Here is a 16,453-nt window from a genome sequence, read left to right as displayed (position 1 = left end):
TTTGTTCCTGTGCGAGTGCTCTCCATGCTGGCCACCTTCTGGCCCGCTCACACTAAGTCAGGCCCCAGGGAGGCAGAGACCAGCTGGCTGTCCCCTGGAGGCCTGACCCAGGCCAAGGGGGAGGGCCTGGGGCAGGGGCCACACTCCTGGGCCATCAATCTGGTGAAGTCCGGGATGTTGGCACAATGTTCGCAGGAAGAACCAGGGGCGGGGCAGGGGGTAGTTAAGGATATGGGGTCGGTCCTCAGATTCCTGGAGAGCTGGTGGGTGGGAGAGGGAGGTGGACACTGTTCTAGAAGACTGTCCTGGGACCACTGGGAGGCCAACTTCTATTCACCCTGATCTCCAGGATGATCTCCAAATTAGGGCCTTAAACATGAGCACTGACTCAAGCAGGAATGCTCCTCATCCAGCAGGCAGGCAGAACCGTATGCAAAGCCCAGAACCTTTACTCCAGCCCGGTCCTCCCCCCTGAACCAGCCTCGTAACTTAGCTCCCCTGACCCACCAGCCTCTCCCTGGCCTCCCTGACCCACCAGCCTCTCCCTGGCCTCCCTGACCCACCAGCCTCTCCCTGGCCTCCCTGACCCACCAGCCTCTCACTGGCCTCCCTGACCCACCAGCCTCTCCCTGGCCTCCCTGGCCCACCAGCCTCTCACTGACCTCCCTAGGGCCACAGCCTCTCACTAGCCTCCATGGCCCACCAGCCTCTTCAGTAGTCTCCCTGATGCATCAGCCTCCCTGGCCCCTACCAGCTGCCTCCAACCGGCTCTCCACATTGCAGCCAGAGGGGGTCACTTAAAGGGATTATGCCCCTCTCCAATTCAGGGCCCTTCTGTGACTCCCTCCTGCTCCAAGCTAATGTCTATTCTTCCTAACAAGGCTTCCAGGTTCAGGTCCAGATTCCCTACCCATTCTATCCAGAAGCCCCCTGAGTCAGGCATTGTGCTCATTCCCCACCGCACCCTCCAGCTTCAACCCCTCTTCACAGCCTCTGGTTCCCCAGGCCCCGTGCTGTAGTTTGGGCCTCTGCCAGGAAACACCCTTGCCTCCCCACCCTCCTCATTTTCCTATCCAACAGGGAGCTTTTCTGGACCAGCTCCCAGCTCCCATACTCCCTGGGACATGTCTCTAGCTGCATTACTGTCTGATCTGTGACCACGTATCCACCTTCCCCACCACACTGAGCTCCCTGACCCTGGCAGGTCTGACACAGACAGATGTGATGAATGAATAAATGAACAAGCAACTGAGTAGCCAGGGGGCAAAGAAGCATTTCACTCAATAGACTCCCCAATTCTTAGACCCATTCCTGGACATTTCAGCACATGCTGGTGGGTCAACTCCAAAGCCCCCTCCTCACCTTGCCACTCAGTAGCCTGCCTCCTTGCTCCTCTTTAAGTTTCTTCTTTTCCTTCACTCTCCCTCATTCACTCTGACCTCTTTCTGTGTATCTGCCCCCCTGCCTGGGACATTTCCCCCTCTCCTCTCAATCCTGAGGGAGCTCCTTGAAGACAGAAATCGTATTTTATCAATCTTGTGTCCTCAGCCTCTTCGTGGCCACATTTGATAAATGCCAGTTGAATGAAGGAGTGTGAGATGAATGTGACCAGCCCAGCTCCATACTTTATGTGATAGACCCACTGAGGTGGGATCTGTTCTCTTAAGGATACACACACTCCTGGCCATTGAGGGCCAGTTCTGTGCCAGGCACTGAGTCAGATTTTTCCACACACACCACGTCTCACCCTTTGCTCTCCCTCTGCCTCACCCCCAGATGTGAGAGTTTTCCTGCATGAGCTGCTGTCCTCCTCTTGCGTACTGATGGGTTTGCAGACATCCAGCCCAGCTGCTTTCTCTGAGCCACAGTATGGCCCTGGGTGCTGAGCACTTAAGGGCTCCATCTCAATCCTAACAGCCTATGAGGTGGGCATACTGTTATCTGAAGAAACCAAGGCCCTGAGAATGGTGGTTATGAACCCAAAATCATACCTCCAGATAGCAGGGCAGAGATTCAAACCAGGTGTGCCCAAATCCCGAGCCTCTTACACAAATAACCAGTAGACCAGACCATCTGGATGTTAAGTGCTCTAAACTTCCAAACACCATGCCAGGCTCCATGCCAGACACTAGGGTGCCTGTTTGTTAAAAGAGTGGAAGAAAGACCTGGCCGGGTGGCTCAGTTGGTTGGAGCATCGTCCCGTACACCAAAAAGTTGTGGGTTCGAATCCTGGTTAGGGTGCATTTAGAAGGCAACCAATTGAAGTTTTTCTCTCACATCAATGCTTCTCTCTCTGTCCCCCTTCTTCTCTCTAAAAATCAATAAAAAACATATCCCCAGGTGAGAATTACAAAAAAAAAAAAAAAAAGAGGAGGAAAGAGAAGACCTCTCCAGCATGTTCATCTCACAAAGTTCACTCGGGAATATTATTCCTATCCACCTAGCTGCGCAGGCCAGAAGCCTGGAAATCCCCTGGGTTTCTCACTCCCCAAACACATCCGATCCAAAACCCAGTTTTGTCCATTCTAACTTGAAATATCTCAAATCCATCTGCTTCTCCTCATTCCCTATGATCACTACCTGAGTTCTGTCCACCATCAGCTCTTACCACAATGGTTTCTGCTCCTTCAATCTTGTCTCCACACAGCACCGTCACAAAGGCTATCTCTAAAACATAAATCTGGTAATATCATTTTCTCACTTGAAATCCTTCTGAGGTTTCAGGATAACTTTGTCCAGATTCTTTTCTTTTTTTTAAATATATTTTTATTGATTTCAGAGAGGAAGGGAGAGGAAGAGAGGGATAGAAACATCAATGATGAGAGGGTATCATTGATTGGCTGCCTACTGTACGCCCCATACTGGGGACCGAGCCCGCAACCTGGGCATGTGCCCTTGACCAAAATTGAACCCGGGACCCTTGAGTCCGCAGGCCGAAGCTCTATCCACTGAGCCAATCCGGCTAGGGCTTGTCCAGATTTTTTATCTTTTATTGGAGGCACTAAGCCTTTGCACAAGCTGTTCCTCTTTCCTAGAACACCTTCTTGTAATAATTTCTATCCCTTTCATCCTAATGGCAACCTTTTGAGCGCCCCCCCCCCCTCCCATGGGTTAGTCACCTCTGATATTTCCAGGTACTTCTCACATGTTAGCAATTAACACACTGCTTTGCAATTGCCTGTTCACTAGACTGCACCTCACTAGACAGTAACATCATTAACTTGTTCACCCTTTTATTAATTCAACAATCTGTACTCCTTGTTAACTATGTGCCCTATATACACGATGGAGACCCAGACCTTGTCTTCGAGAACAGGAACTGCTTCTTTGGAGATCTCTCGGCGTCTTAAAAGCAACAGGCTCCACACTTTTGCCGAACGAACAATCGAACGTCCTTTGCCAATCCCTGATGCCGCGCGGACTTCTGGGAATCGTAGTCTCGGGATTCGAGCCCCTCTGTGGCGCAGCCGTGAGACTTCAGGCCGTTTGCTGTAGATGCGCATGTCCCGGGAGGCGGGGTGGTGGAACTGCGCATGCCTACAGGGTGCGACGGAGAGGGCGGCGCGCTGTGGAGGCGGGGGGTCGGGGACGTCGGGCTTTCGCGGTGAACGGTCTGTCTGCTAGGATGGCTGGCAGGGGGAAGCTGATTGCGGTGATCGGAGATGAGGACACGGTGACTGGCTTCCTGCTGGGCGGCATAGGGGAGCTGAACAAGAACCGCCACCCTAATTTCCTGGTGGTGGAGAAGGATACCACCGTCAATGAGATCGAAGACACTTTCCGGTACGGTAGCCAGCGAGGCCTGAAAGGGACCCTCTGCTGCCCGGGGAGAGGGCGGGGGCGGCCGGGGCCCGGCGGCGCGGGGCTTCCAGACCCTGGCCCAAGTTTAGGCCTCGAGGGTCAGCGAGATCGGTCCGCCGACCCTTCCGGAGTGGAGGCCTCCGCTCCCCAAATTCCCTTTTTTTTGGGGGGGGGGGGGGGCGGGAGGGCTGTGTCGGGTTCACGAGTTGCCACCTCACATGACCGTGTGTCAGCAAAGGAGGGGAACAGAGCTCGTGACGGACGCCGCCCCTCGGTCCCACCTACCCCGCCAAGGTGGTGCTTCCCGGGCGCCGGGCCCAGCCCCGCTGCAGGCTTTGCGGGTTCACCCGAAGAGCAGGCTCTGGGCATTGCCAGCACTCGGCTCTTTGGCGAGCTGACCCCTAAAGGAACCACACCCCGGTGAACACCTGGGCAGCCTTGGGCTCGGGCTTTCTGGTATTTTCATGTCCCTGCAAGGTCGAGGGTATTATTCCCACTTACGGGCGAGAAAACGGAGGCTCAGAGATGACAAGGCACATGCGAAAGTCACATACATGATTTGGAAGAGACAGAGTAGACCTTTGAACCCAGCCCAAACCTTTCTGCCTCTTAAGCCAGGTCCACAGTCTGGTTGTGCAGTCCTCCCCGGTCTGTCTTGGAATTTCCCATTGTCTTGAGCGCAGTGGGCAAAATATCAAGTACTGTGACCTCCCCTCTGCAGGTGTGTCCCTAAATTCAGGCAGTGTCCTGGGGACTAGAATTGAGGAGTCCCCTGTTGTTTTCTTCACCCCTTCTCTGGCCCCTGTCTTGGTTCCCAAGTCCCAGGAGCAAAACACTCTCACTGTTTTGCCCTAAACACCCCAGTCCTGAGCTGCCAGTTGAGACCAGTTCCTGTTGCCTGGGGTATGACAGGCCCTGACCTGGGAGGCTGATCTCTCAGCTGGTAAAGTGACCCAGTTGTCCTGGGAGGACAAATTTACCTCAAGAACTTGCCATTTTTTCAACCAAAAGGGACCTCAGAGATCAAGTCTAACTTACCCTAGGGTCTGGCACATAGTAGGTACTTAGTCAGTAGTTTTTAAATTTTCTTTATTATATATATATATATATATATATATATACATACACACACACACACACACACACACACATACACACACACACACACACTTATATTTATTGGTATCAGAGAGGGAGAAGGAGAGAGACATAGAAACATCAATGATGAGAGAGAATAATCGATCAGCTGCCTCCTGCACCCGCCCCCACTGGGGACCAAGCCTGCAACCCTGGGCATGTGCCCAGACTGGGAATCAGTGACGTTCAACCACTGAGCCACGCCGGCCAGGCTATTTTATTTTTATTTTAAATATTTTTATTGCTTTAGAGAGACAGGAAGAGAATTGGAGAGAGAGAAACATCCATGAAAGAGAAACGTCCATTGGCTGCCTACTGCACACCCTACTGGAGATCAAGCCTGCAATCCAGGCATGTGCCCAACTGGGAACATGTGTGACCTCTTGGTGCATGGAACAACACTCAATCCACTGAGCCACACCACTTGGTGTAAATCGTTTTTTTTAATTATCAATGTTAAATTTATTGGGGTAACATTGATTAATAACATCATAAAAATTTCAGGTGTACAACTTTATAATACAAGTAAAAAGCTTTAATAGAGAAATTAATGAATGAATAGGTGGGTGATCACAAGAAAGGAAGGTCCCAGTGTCAGGTTCCCTCTGTGTGGAAAGTGTGATTCCTTCATTACTCATTTTCCTCTTTCTATGTTGTGTTCTTGGCTCATGCCAAACTTCCCCAATGATCCATCCCCGCCCTCATCAGCATAGACCTTGAGGCCTTGAGTGGTCTTATCAACCCCCTTTATAAAAGTTTAATTTGTTTTTTTTTAAAGTTAATTGTCCATGAGGTTTGCAAATTGATACTTAAAAGGTATACACATTAAGAAATCTCATTCTCATCCCTGTCCTTTTCTACCTCATTACCTCTTTCCTCCACCCCTGTGCATACCCACTGAGCTTCTTTCCACTTTTTCTTTATGCAAGCGCAAAGGGACAGACATGTCTATTATCCCGGCTGAACTGTCTTACACAAAGGCGGCATATGGAGTACACTGCACCGGATCTGCATGGCCAGTGCACTTGGGAGCCTTCTAAGCAGGGGAGGTAGAAGCCAGCCCGGACCCCTTGACCCTCAGTTTCTGAATGAAATTGATTCTGGAGAGGATGGAGAGTTTAGTGTAGCAACTTTTACCCTTGTCTTCTGTGCTCTCTGGAAGAAACCCATGCCCCCTTGCAGCCTAGCCCACCAGCTCGGAGTGGGCTGCCCTGGACTCCCTTCTCATCTCTCCCAACAGGCAGTTTCTAAACCGGGATGACATCGGCATCATCCTCATCAACCAGTACATCGCAGAGATGGTGCGGCATGCGCTTGACGCCCACCAGCGCTCCATTCCGGCCGTTCTTGAGATTCCATCCAAGGAGCACCCCTATGATGCCGCCAAGGACTCCATCCTACGCAGGGCCAGGGGCATGTTCACAGCTGAAGACCTGCGCTAAGGGACTCCCCACACCCCTGCTACCTCTCCCAGGCTTGCCATCAGCCCCTCTCTAAGTTTTGAGCCTCTAACTTCCAATACCCTGCCCCTTCCCACTCCATTGAGAGGCTAGATGAGGTGCTTCCACGTTGTTGGGGCTCTGTCAGTAAAATTAAGGCTGGTTAGGGAACAGGAAACCTGATTGTCTTCTCTCCATTACCTCTCCCCTGTGCTGTTACAGAGTGTCATTGTTGATGTTAAATTAAAATAATGTTCTTCTCTCCAAACCAAGTCTGGATGCCAGAAAGGATACACGTGGGATGATGCTGTTGGAGGGATTAGATGGGCAGGGCTGGAAAAGGTTCTGCCAGAGATCAAGACAGAGAGAAGTTGGATGAGGAAGACTGTACCAGGCGGCCATAACTCAAGGACTGGTCCTCTGAATCAAAGACGACCAGCTCTGGCAGGGAGGATGGGAGGAGACGAGCCCAGACCCCTGGCTCCCCAACTGTAGTCTGTATTGGCTGGGGGGACCTGACCCAAGGGATGGAAGCAGAAAGCACAGGAAACTGGAAGCCTGTGATGCTAGCCCGGCCCTGGGTCCTGCAAAAGGTTTGGGGATCAAGGCTCTTAGCCAGTGGGCCTGGCCCGAGGCTGCCCCAGGGAGCAAGGCACGTGAGGTCTGCTGAGGGCACGGCAAGTAGAACCCTGGCCCTGTGTGAGGTGAGGCTTGGTTGCCTGGTGACTGCCCCTGGGCAGCCACCTGCTGTCAAAAGGACTCTGTTTGCTGTGCTCTCCCCTCAGCTGCACTCACCCTGGTACCTGTCCTCTTGCCACCATGTCGCGGGAGCTCAACATAGATTCTGTGCGGCAGAACTTCTGGAAGGAGGAACATCTGAGGGAGCAGAAGTTGCGATGTGAATGGCACCTCAAGTATGGGTCGATGGTGAAGGCCAAGCAGAAGGCTATGGCTGCAAACCGTCTACCTCTCAAACTGCCCACCCTGTACCCCAAAACCCCACTCTCACCCCCACCTGCCCCCAAAGCAGTCCCTTCCAGGGTCCCCAGCCCTGCCGTGGAGGCTCCGAAGCAATCAGAAATGTACCCAGTACTGCCTGCCATCCGGGCCCTGCTGTATGAAGGTATCTCCCACGACTCCCAGGGCCGCTACTGCTATCTCAACACCCGAAAACTGGACGTGCCAGAGAAGCGCTACCTCTTCCCCATCACCACCAACTTCACATATGGCTGGCAGCTGGGTGAGCCCCAACCTTCTGGAAATTACCTCACAAACACAGGCACCTATCTGGAGCCAGGCAGTGTGCTGGGCACTAGGCACATGGACACTCCTTTCTGGGGCATCCGTAAGAGCAAGAAAAGGAGCAGGAGATGGTCCTGGGTGGGATTAGGAAGGGATGGGGTGTGTGCTGCTTTAGATGGGATTGTGAGAAAATGCCTGACTGGGCACCTAAATGACAAAGAGGAGGAGTTTGGGATTTATCCAAGTGTGAGGGGAAGTCAGTGGAGGGTTTTAAGCAGGTAAGTGCACTGATTTATTTAAAAATCACTCTTAACTGTATGTAATGGCTTTTCCAGGGGAAAGCGTAGATTGGCAGATGAGTTAGGCAGCTACTTTAAACTTGCCTGGCAAGAGATGATGATAGCTTGGGCCAGGGCAATTAGCAGAACTGAAATATATTCAGTTTTGGAGGAAGAATACATGAAATTTCCTGATGGACTCAATGAGAGAGAAGAATGCACTGATGACACCCAGGTGTGTGGCTGAAGCCGCTGTGACAGGGAAGACTAGGAGAGGAGCAGCACTGGAGGGTGTGAAGACAGTCCGCACTGGCCATGTGCTGAGGTCAGTGAGGCTGTGTGTGGAGCTGTCCTCTGGAGCGAGGTGAGAGCTGAAGATGCGAATTTGGGGTCATCAGAAAATAGGTGCTCTTTAGAACCCTGAGATTGGGTGAGCTCGCCCAGGGAACTCCAGATTCTGGGGTCTGACAGGAGGAGAGGCAGGAGGCACAGAGGGGGAGGGAGATGGTGTTGGTGTCTCTCTCCACTGAGTCCACTTTATCTTGGAGGCTGAGTCAGGGTCATCAGTGGGGGGAGAGGAGCGGAGGTAGTGAGGTGGTTTGAGATGAAGAGTGAAGGTGTGGGAAGGGAACGTGCCAGGGGGTGGTGCAGGATTGCTGGGTGATGCTGTGTCCCTTTGCTCTCTGCGGTCATGAGTTTCAAATGAACTACTCAGTTATGTGTCTCCAGCTACTCCAGTGCCTGTGCAGAACAGGGGACGGTTGGTTGGGGATACACACCGCTTAAAGTTTGCCTAAAAAGTCTCCCCTCTTTCCCCAGGGCCCTTAAAGGGAAGTAAAGGGAGCAGTTTCCAACTAAAGCAGGAGGAAGAAAAAAGCCCCAGCTGTCCTAGAAAAGTCTAGCTTTGTCCCTTTGTGAGCAGGGCAGGGTCCTGCCACCCTTTCCTGGAGGATCCTGAGGCTGGGGGCAGTGAGAGTACACAGCGGAATGGCATTCTGGCATCACTGCTGCTCCGGGCACCAGCCCACTCCCCATAGCCCCCATTCCTCAGAAGAACTATTTATTTATATATTTTTATTGATTTCAGAGAGGAAGGGAGAGGGGGAGAGAGATAGAAACATCAATGATGAGAGAGAATCATTGATTGGCTGCCTCCTGCACACCTCCCACAGGCATCGAGCATGCAACCCAGGCATGTGCCCTTGACTGGTATTGAACCTGGGATCCTTCAGTCCATAGGCGGACACTTTATCCACTGAGCCAAACAGGCTAGGGCAGAAGCACTTTTTATGTATTCACGCTTACAAAGTGGATACAATAAAGTCAGATTCCTAAGGCTGGGTAGGCAGAGCTGCCATGTTCTGCGAGTTCCTTTCCAGGAACCCATTCCTGGCCTCTGACATCTTTTCCCAGGCCCCACAGTGAAGAAAGAACTGGCCTCCACCAAAATGTGCCGCATTGACTCCTTCTTCCGCAAGAACGGGGCCTTCGCACCGCTTGACCCCCGAGACCTGGTCCTCTGACCTGCGCCAGGCAGTGTGCTTAGGGGTTGGAAGAAGAAATGCGCCACCTGGTGGTGTGTGTGTCTGGCTCTCCCAGGCTCTGAGGCTGCATTCTGGGCCTTTCTGAACTACCTCTGATGTGCAGGTTGCCCTCTTGTTTTTCTTTAACCTCCACCTCTTTCATCGACCCTTTGAAGATTCAGCAGTGGTTAGAGGGGCTGAGCGCTACTGTCCGGGCGCAGGCTCCTCAGCGCCAGGGGGCAGGGGAGCTGCTGGAAGTTCTGGGTGTTCCTGGGGAGAGAGTGGCCTGTTATCCCAGATGCCAGGGAAAGGGGACCGCCACCACCTCACCCCACAAGCCTCTCCCCTGCCCCCCCCCCCCCTCACCTGGCTCCGAGGGCCCGCAGGCGCCGGGTCCTCTTCTGGTGCACCTGTTCCAGCTGCTCCCACAGGGCACGCCGCTGCCCCGCCTTGTCCTGTGTGGTGCCAAGCGCTGAGCGCCCTTGCATCCCAGCCCACAGCTCAATGGAGCCAGCAGGGCGCTGCACCAGGACACACCCCCAACCCCATCACCATCCCCTAGCTGTGTGGGTGTCAGCTCCAGTGCACGTCGAAGGGACCCATGTGGGCCCCCACCCCCTATCCCTGTCTTCTCCCCAGGGTCTTGCCTGTGGTGGGAGCTGAGCTGGACTGGGTGGGAACCCCCAGCGGGGGGGGGGGGGGGGTTGCACCCGGCAGTGGCGGTTCCTGGCGTGCGGAGGCGTTCCAGGACCTGGGGGGGGGGGGGGGGGGGGGAGCCGTCAGCGGCGGTGGCTGCCTTCTATGTCCAGGATGTGCCTGGAGCCGCAGCTGCTCACGGTCCTGCTGCAGCTGGTGCCAGGCCGCTCTGTGCAGCGCCCGCAGCCGCTGCAGGGCCGTCTCCAGCTGCACCGCGCTCACGCCCGCCCAAGCCTTTTCCCTGCACTGGGGTTCGGGCCACGCGGCCTTAGAGGCCGCAGCAGCGCTTCTCCGCCCCTCGAGGTTGCCCGGGCACCTCTCTTCGCCCATTGGTTGTTCTGCTGGGCAGGGACCCCCCTGCCGGATCCTGCAGCCCATGCCGATTGCGCACTAGCCCTGGGTACCCCGGGAGGGCTGTGGGGCGCTCCTGGGCCCGGGGACTGCGGCCAGGCCAAGGGCCGAAGGGGAGCCAGCGCCCCCTCCCGGCCGGCCCCCCGGCTCTCCCACGGCCACAGCGGACTCTAGCATCCGGCCGTTGGTCTGGTCCTGCGTCAGCTTGGTGCTCCTTCCCCGGGGGCCCGGGCTCTCCCTTCCCCCAGGCTGCGGCATGTGTCCTTCCAGAGACCTGCCCACGTCCCTCGGAATTCCTCGGAATTCTTCCTCCTGGGGCAGTGCGGGCGCCTCGCCCTGAGCCACCTCCCAGGCTGCTGAGATGGGGCCTGGGCCTCCGCCTCCAGCAGAGGGAAGGCTCTTCTCTTCCCGACGCTGAGGGACCTCCTTTCCCAGGCACTCTGGCCTGTGTCCTTTCTGATCTTAAGAGCATCTTCGTTCTCACCCTGAGGGGTCTCCCATCCCAGACCCACAGAGATCTCTTGTTTCGGAGCCTGAGTGGCCTCCCCACTCTGACCCCGGTTTGCCGTCTCTCTCTGACTCCGAGGAACTCCCTTGTGCTCCTCGTGGGGAGCTTCCCTCCCCTGATCCTGAGGAATCTCAATCCCCAGCAGTTTCTGAAGTTCTGCTCTGTCCTGGTCCAAGCCCCAGCCCAGCCCCTCGGGGGATCCTGGGATTGCGGCAGGCACTGGGAGGGCAGGCCTGGGGCCTGGAGGCGTCCTGAGCCATCTTTCTCCCCGCAGGCTTCCCGATGATGGTGGAAGGGGCCTGGGTCGTGGGCTCTGGCCCCTCTCCTCCTCTGGACCAGATTCTGGGAAGGGAGCGCACTTGGTCCCAGGCTGTGAGGGAGTCCCTGTGCCAGAGCCACTCCCCCCAGGGGGGCCTGGAGCCCCCAGTGGCCACTCTGGTGGCCTCCCTCCCACGTGGCCCTTGCCTGGTCCCTGCGTTTGCTGACCCCAGGTTACGTAGTGTAAAAGGGCTGCAGCTATAGGAGGGGCCCCGCCTCACCCCAGCAGCCTCTTCCAAGGCAGAACCCACTCCTGCTGTCCCCAGTCTGAGAGGGCCCTTGCCCAGAACCCTTTGACCCCTTCACCTTGAATCCTGAGCTTCCTGGTTCCCCAAAGCTACTGCTGGTGGTGGGGTCCAGCTCTTGTAAGCAGCCTGAGAGAGAAAGATTGATGTAGGAGCCCTCTGCACACGTCCTAGCCCCTCACACACATCCCACCTGGAACCAAGAAGCCTAGGGAATCCCCGGCCGATAGAGGGAGGGGTGCCCAGATGGCTGGTGCTGGACCTTCAGAGCTGTCACATTCGCTGTTCCACCTGTATTCACACAGCCTAATACAGGCCTGCTTGTCAGGTTTGCCCGCCTACAGCCGACCCATCTTCCTTCTCTTCCCCTCCAAGCCAGACTGGAAGCTGCACACCCTCTTCAGCCACCACGGGATGCCTTGGAACAGGAAGGCCTCGCTAGGACACCCCTACTTTGCCCTGATGGGCCCATCCAGGCCCATAAAAAAAACACACTGCATGTACCCTTTTTAGCTCTTTCTTGGTTTCTGACAGCAAAATCAAACAAAATTCAAGAACTGAAATCTTAGGCCAGAGCCGAGCCTCAAAACTGCAAGTCTTCATAATTAACAAAAGGAATCTAAAAAGGGAGATGAGACGTCGCTGCTCCCTTGCAGCTGTGGAGGGAGGCAAGTCGCTCAGCATCCTTAAAACTAGTTAAAAGAACTTGATTTCCTAAGGTCTTACAGTGAGAACCTTCTCAAGAACATCCCATCTTCATGCAATACGGATGTGGGGATACTCATAACAGTAACCGGAAGAGAATGTTCTCAATCTGTGAAAATAAGTCTGTCTTTTGAAGAGTTTCTGAGCAAAGGGGTCCGATAAGACTCCCAAGCCTTCAGAAATTATTGCATAAACTGTGAAAATAACCTCCAGCCCCCTTCTCTGTGATATACTTGTAAAAATTTCTCTGTCAATTAGAAAATAGTCATTGGCACTTTCTTCCTCTCTCACACGTATGAAGGGACAATTAAAAGCTGCCCTGGCTGGTTTAGTTTAGCTGATTGATCATTGTTCCATGTACCGAGAGGTCACTAGTTCGAATCCCAGTCAGGGCACATGCCCAGGTTGCGGGCTTGATCTACAGTAGGGGGCATGCAGGAGGCAGCCGATCAATATTTCTCTCTCTCTCTCTCTCTCTCTCTCTCTCTCTCTCTCTCTCTCTCTCCCCCCACCCCCCGTCTGTCTCTCTCTCCCACTCCTTCTCCCTCTCCCTCTCTCTAAAATCAATAAAAGCATATTTAAAACGCTTATGGCTTTGCTGGGCTTATTATTTAACAAATCCTTTGAGAGTCTGTTTTGTTTAAATTAACAGATCCAGGGCTCACAGCAGCTATCTCACTGGATTCTAATGCCCTGTTCATGGTCACTCTCTCACTAGGCTTTGCTCCCCTCAGAGACAAGGACCAAGTGATGGGGCAAGACTTTCTTGTACTTGGCATATCCCCAGTGTCTGGCATAAGGGTGGCCGACCCCCATTCCCTCCTCCCCGAGCAGCCATGGACAGACATTCCCCACCTCTCTCCCCTGAGCTCCAATTTAGTTTCAGAATCCACCCGGACACAGTGCCTGAGACAGCGGCTACAAATCAAGGGGAATCGGCACATAAAATAACACCTACCTGTCGTTCTTGGATGTCCCAACACCCAACTAAGCTATGAGATGAGGAATGAGTGAGGAGTGGACTGCCGCCCCCCCCGGTGTAGTCCGGCCACCCCAGCCCAGGGCCCCGCTGTCTGGATGCCGACCCCTCCTGTCAACATACAGGTGTGGGCTCTGAGGCACGCCAGGGCTCTCCCACCTTGGGTCTGCGGCACTCTGGCTCCCCCAGGTCTGGGTCTGCAGCCGGCCCCCTGTAGGTGTGCAAACGCTGCCTGCGCTGCACCTCTTGCATCTGGGCTCTGGAAGGGGAGGGGCAGCCTGCCTGCCAGTCTCCCCACCCCCAGCAGCTGCTGAGCCTTCCCGCCCCAACCTTCAGACACAATGCAGGCGACCTGCCCCAGCCCCTGCACCCACCACTGGATCCTGGGAGCTGGACCTGGGGGTGATTCTTTCCAGGGGCTGTGGGCAACCATATGGGTGCAGCGGAGTGAGAGCCCCCGGAGGACCATGTGCGTGAGGACGGTGCCGGGCAGGGCTGTGGAAGGGGGCCAGGGAAAGGGCCAGTGTCGGTCTCTTCATGGGGCAGCACACAGTGTACAGATTCCCTGGGAGCAAGACCCCCCCCTCCAGGAACTGATGGTTCTGGCTCAGGGTGTCCCCAGCCTTGTGTGAGGAGCACAGCCTGGAACTCTGGAAGGATTTGGGGGCAGCCTACTCCCCAGGACACCGGATGGTAGGCAGCCTCTACAACACCCCGAGCCCTGACCGGTTTGGCTCAGTGGATGGAGCGTCGGCCTGCAACTGAAAGGTCCCAGGTTCGATTCCGGTCAAGGTCATGTACCTTCGTTGTGGGCACATCCCCAGTGGAGGGTGTGCAGGAGGCTGCTGATCGATGTTTCTCTCTCATCGATGTTTCTAACTCTCTATCCCTCTCCCTTCCTCTCTGTGAAAAATCAATAAAATATATTTAAAAAAATAAAACGCCCCCGAGATGCCTCCTCCCGGCGTCCATGCCCTTGGATGAGGCCCTCCGCTGCCCCTCCAGGTGAAGGAGCTTGGAAAGGGTCCCTCCTGCCCAGGGAGCCCTCAGATGAGCCTGCAGTCCTGGCGGCAGGTCGTCTGGACAGGTCATGTGACACACCCTCCTGGAGGCCTTGGCCCAGAGCCGGCTGCCAGCCTGCCCAGAGTGCCTGGGCAGTTGGTGGCTGCGCTGGCCTGGAGACAGCCATCCTTCTGTCACCACAGCGCCCTTCTTCCCGAGGGAGGGCCCGCGGGGGGGCTGCTCAGTGTGCCTCTCTGGGCCTCGCCAGCCTGCTCTCCTCCCACGCTGCAGCCATGTCTAAAGGCTTCCCCACGCAGTGGATTGACCGAGATGGATGTTAGCTGTGGGGTGGTAACAGCCGGCACAGACGAGCAGGCCCTGTGCTCCAGGCACAGCGCTGCACCCTCTTCCTGGATGAGCTACCGGTCCTCCCAGCGGCCTCTGAGAAAGATCTTCCTCGTCGCGTAGCTGAGAGAATAGAGGCCGCAGTCCACACCGTGTCAGAACAGAGATCTGAACCGGATCCAAAGCCCACGCTCCTCCCACTCCCCTCACCACTACGATTGCCCCAATGTCACAGTGACCCCCCTGCCTCAGCCAAGCCCTGCTCACCCCACTCATCAGCTGCTCTGAGTCCCACCCACCCTACCACGGGACTCGCTGCGCTGGCTCCACGCACACTGGGCCTGGTCCCTCATACCGCAGAACTGGGCCCGGGGAGGCCAGAAGAGGCCCAGCCCTGCCCCAATCAGCAGCTCCAAGTCCCACAGGAGCTGCAAAAAGATGGGGTGCCAGAATGTGAGAGGGTACCCACCCTGCCCTCTGCCACACCCCCAGTCAGCCCCTACCTGCTCCTGGGCCCGCCGGCTCCATTCCATCGCAGCAGCACAGTGGGCAGCTGAGGGACAGGCCCGGCCCTCTTGCACCTGGGGAGGCAAGGTTGGTCAGGCCCCACAGAGGCCCTGTCCCCTCACCTGCCTCAGTGCAGCCCAGAGCTGGCCCAGGCCTGCAGGGCATCGGAACAGGTGCTGCTACAGAGCCAAGACCTGCTTGAGGCTGCAAGGGAGCCCTAGGCCCCCAAGTGTAGCTGCCTGCGCCATGGAGTAGGGGTCTGAGCAGATGTCCCCTCCCCCTCTCCCAGTGCCACTGGGGACTGGAGATGGACGAACAGGAGCTGCACACAGGAGCCAGGAGACAAAGCCCCTGAGCTCAATAATGCAGGAGCCTGATCTCTGAGCCGCGGCCTGGGCCCCACCACGTCTCCTGGAGCTCTGGCCTGACTCGGAGAAGGGTTTCTTGGTCATGGAGGTGGCGGTGTTGGGTAAGGAGTGTGATCCTTCCAGAGACAGGTGTGTGCATGTGCTTGTTTGCATCCCACATGAGTACCTGTTTTACATCCACATACTTACGTGTACATACGAAGGTGCATTACATAGGCACCTAACATGTTCAACATGGGCAGCAGCTACCAACAGCCAGCACACAAATGTCCCATACTGTGACCCTTCCTCGCAGCAACTTGCTGACGTAGGTGCTATCATTCTCATCCCCATTTCACAGGTCAGAACTCTGGGCCCCAGAAGTGAGCTGCCCTAACCAACAGGTGGCGCTGTCTCCCGCATCCGGAGATGATGGCGGAGATACACAGGCTCCGGAAAACATGGCCCCTGAGTGTGAGCCAGCACAGGCAGGACAACGGGACAGGCAGGACAACGGGACAGGCAGGACAACGGGACAGGCAGGACAATGGCGGCTGCTTCCCTAGCGCTGGCTCCAAGCTGCCCCCATGCAGAGCGCTGTTGATGGGTCTTTCTGCTTGTTCCTGCAATACGTCAGATGAGGACACAGCCTGCATAAGCTATAACTAGGGGAGGGAATGAAGACAGAGATGCTATAATCTTTGCCATCTCTGCTGCTGCTCTAACCACTCCACGAGGGGAGGGAGCCCACGGAGCAGCCTCGGCAGAAGCAGCTGAGCAAGCAGACAGGTGATCTCAATCCAGCCCAACACTCGCCCCTCCTCCTGTCGAAATATTAGAGACCCAGCAATGAGAGCAGGGTCCCCTTGATATTTTAGCCAAGGTCCTGAACACACCAAGGTCCCAAACACACCAAGGTCATATAGCCAGTAGGAGGTAAAGAGGATTCAAGATAGAGTTCACTTTAAAAAGGTATTTTTCTTTTCAAAGAAATCGAGTTTTTCTATTTCAAAGCCCATGTTCTTTCCCC

The 16,453-nt window shown here is 55.4% G+C and overlaps 2 protein-coding genes across 3 annotated transcripts; both read left to right on the top strand.

Moving 5' to 3' along the window:
* Positions 1-3,549: 3,549 nt before the first annotated feature.
* ATP6V1F (ATPase H+ transporting V1 subunit F) lies at positions 3,550-6,599 on the top strand. The gene is made up of 2 exons (XM_079785996.1): positions 3,550-3,783; positions 6,179-6,599. The coding sequence occupies exons 1-2, from the start codon at positions 3,626-3,628 to the stop codon at positions 6,378-6,380; spliced, it is 360 nt and encodes a 119-aa protein (XP_079642122.1). The 5' UTR covers positions 3,550-3,625; the 3' UTR covers positions 6,381-6,599.
* Positions 6,600-6,793: 194 nt separating this feature from the next.
* SPMIP1 (sperm microtubule inner protein 1) lies at positions 6,794-10,197 on the top strand. Of its 2 annotated transcripts, none has more exons than XM_079785994.1 (2): positions 6,794-7,722; positions 9,311-10,197. In XM_079785994.1, the coding sequence occupies exons 1-2, from the start codon at positions 7,197-7,199 to the stop codon at positions 9,418-9,420; spliced, it is 636 nt and encodes a 211-aa protein (XP_079642120.1). In that variant the 5' UTR covers positions 6,794-7,196; the 3' UTR covers positions 9,421-10,197. The 2 variants fall into 2 exon arrangements, with proteins under 2 accessions (XP_079642120.1, XP_079642121.1); XM_079785995.1 differs by having other exon boundaries at positions 6,794-7,617; positions 9,311-10,196.
* The last annotated feature ends 6,256 nt before the right edge of the window (positions 10,198-16,453 follow it).

This window comes from Cnephaeus nilssonii (assembly GCF_951640355.1).
Source record: "Cnephaeus nilssonii genome assembly, chromosome: 12".
Classification (NCBI taxonomy): Eukaryota; Metazoa; Chordata; class Mammalia; order Chiroptera; family Vespertilionidae; genus Cnephaeus; species Cnephaeus nilssonii.
This window is presented reverse-complemented; position numbering and strand designations above follow the sequence as displayed.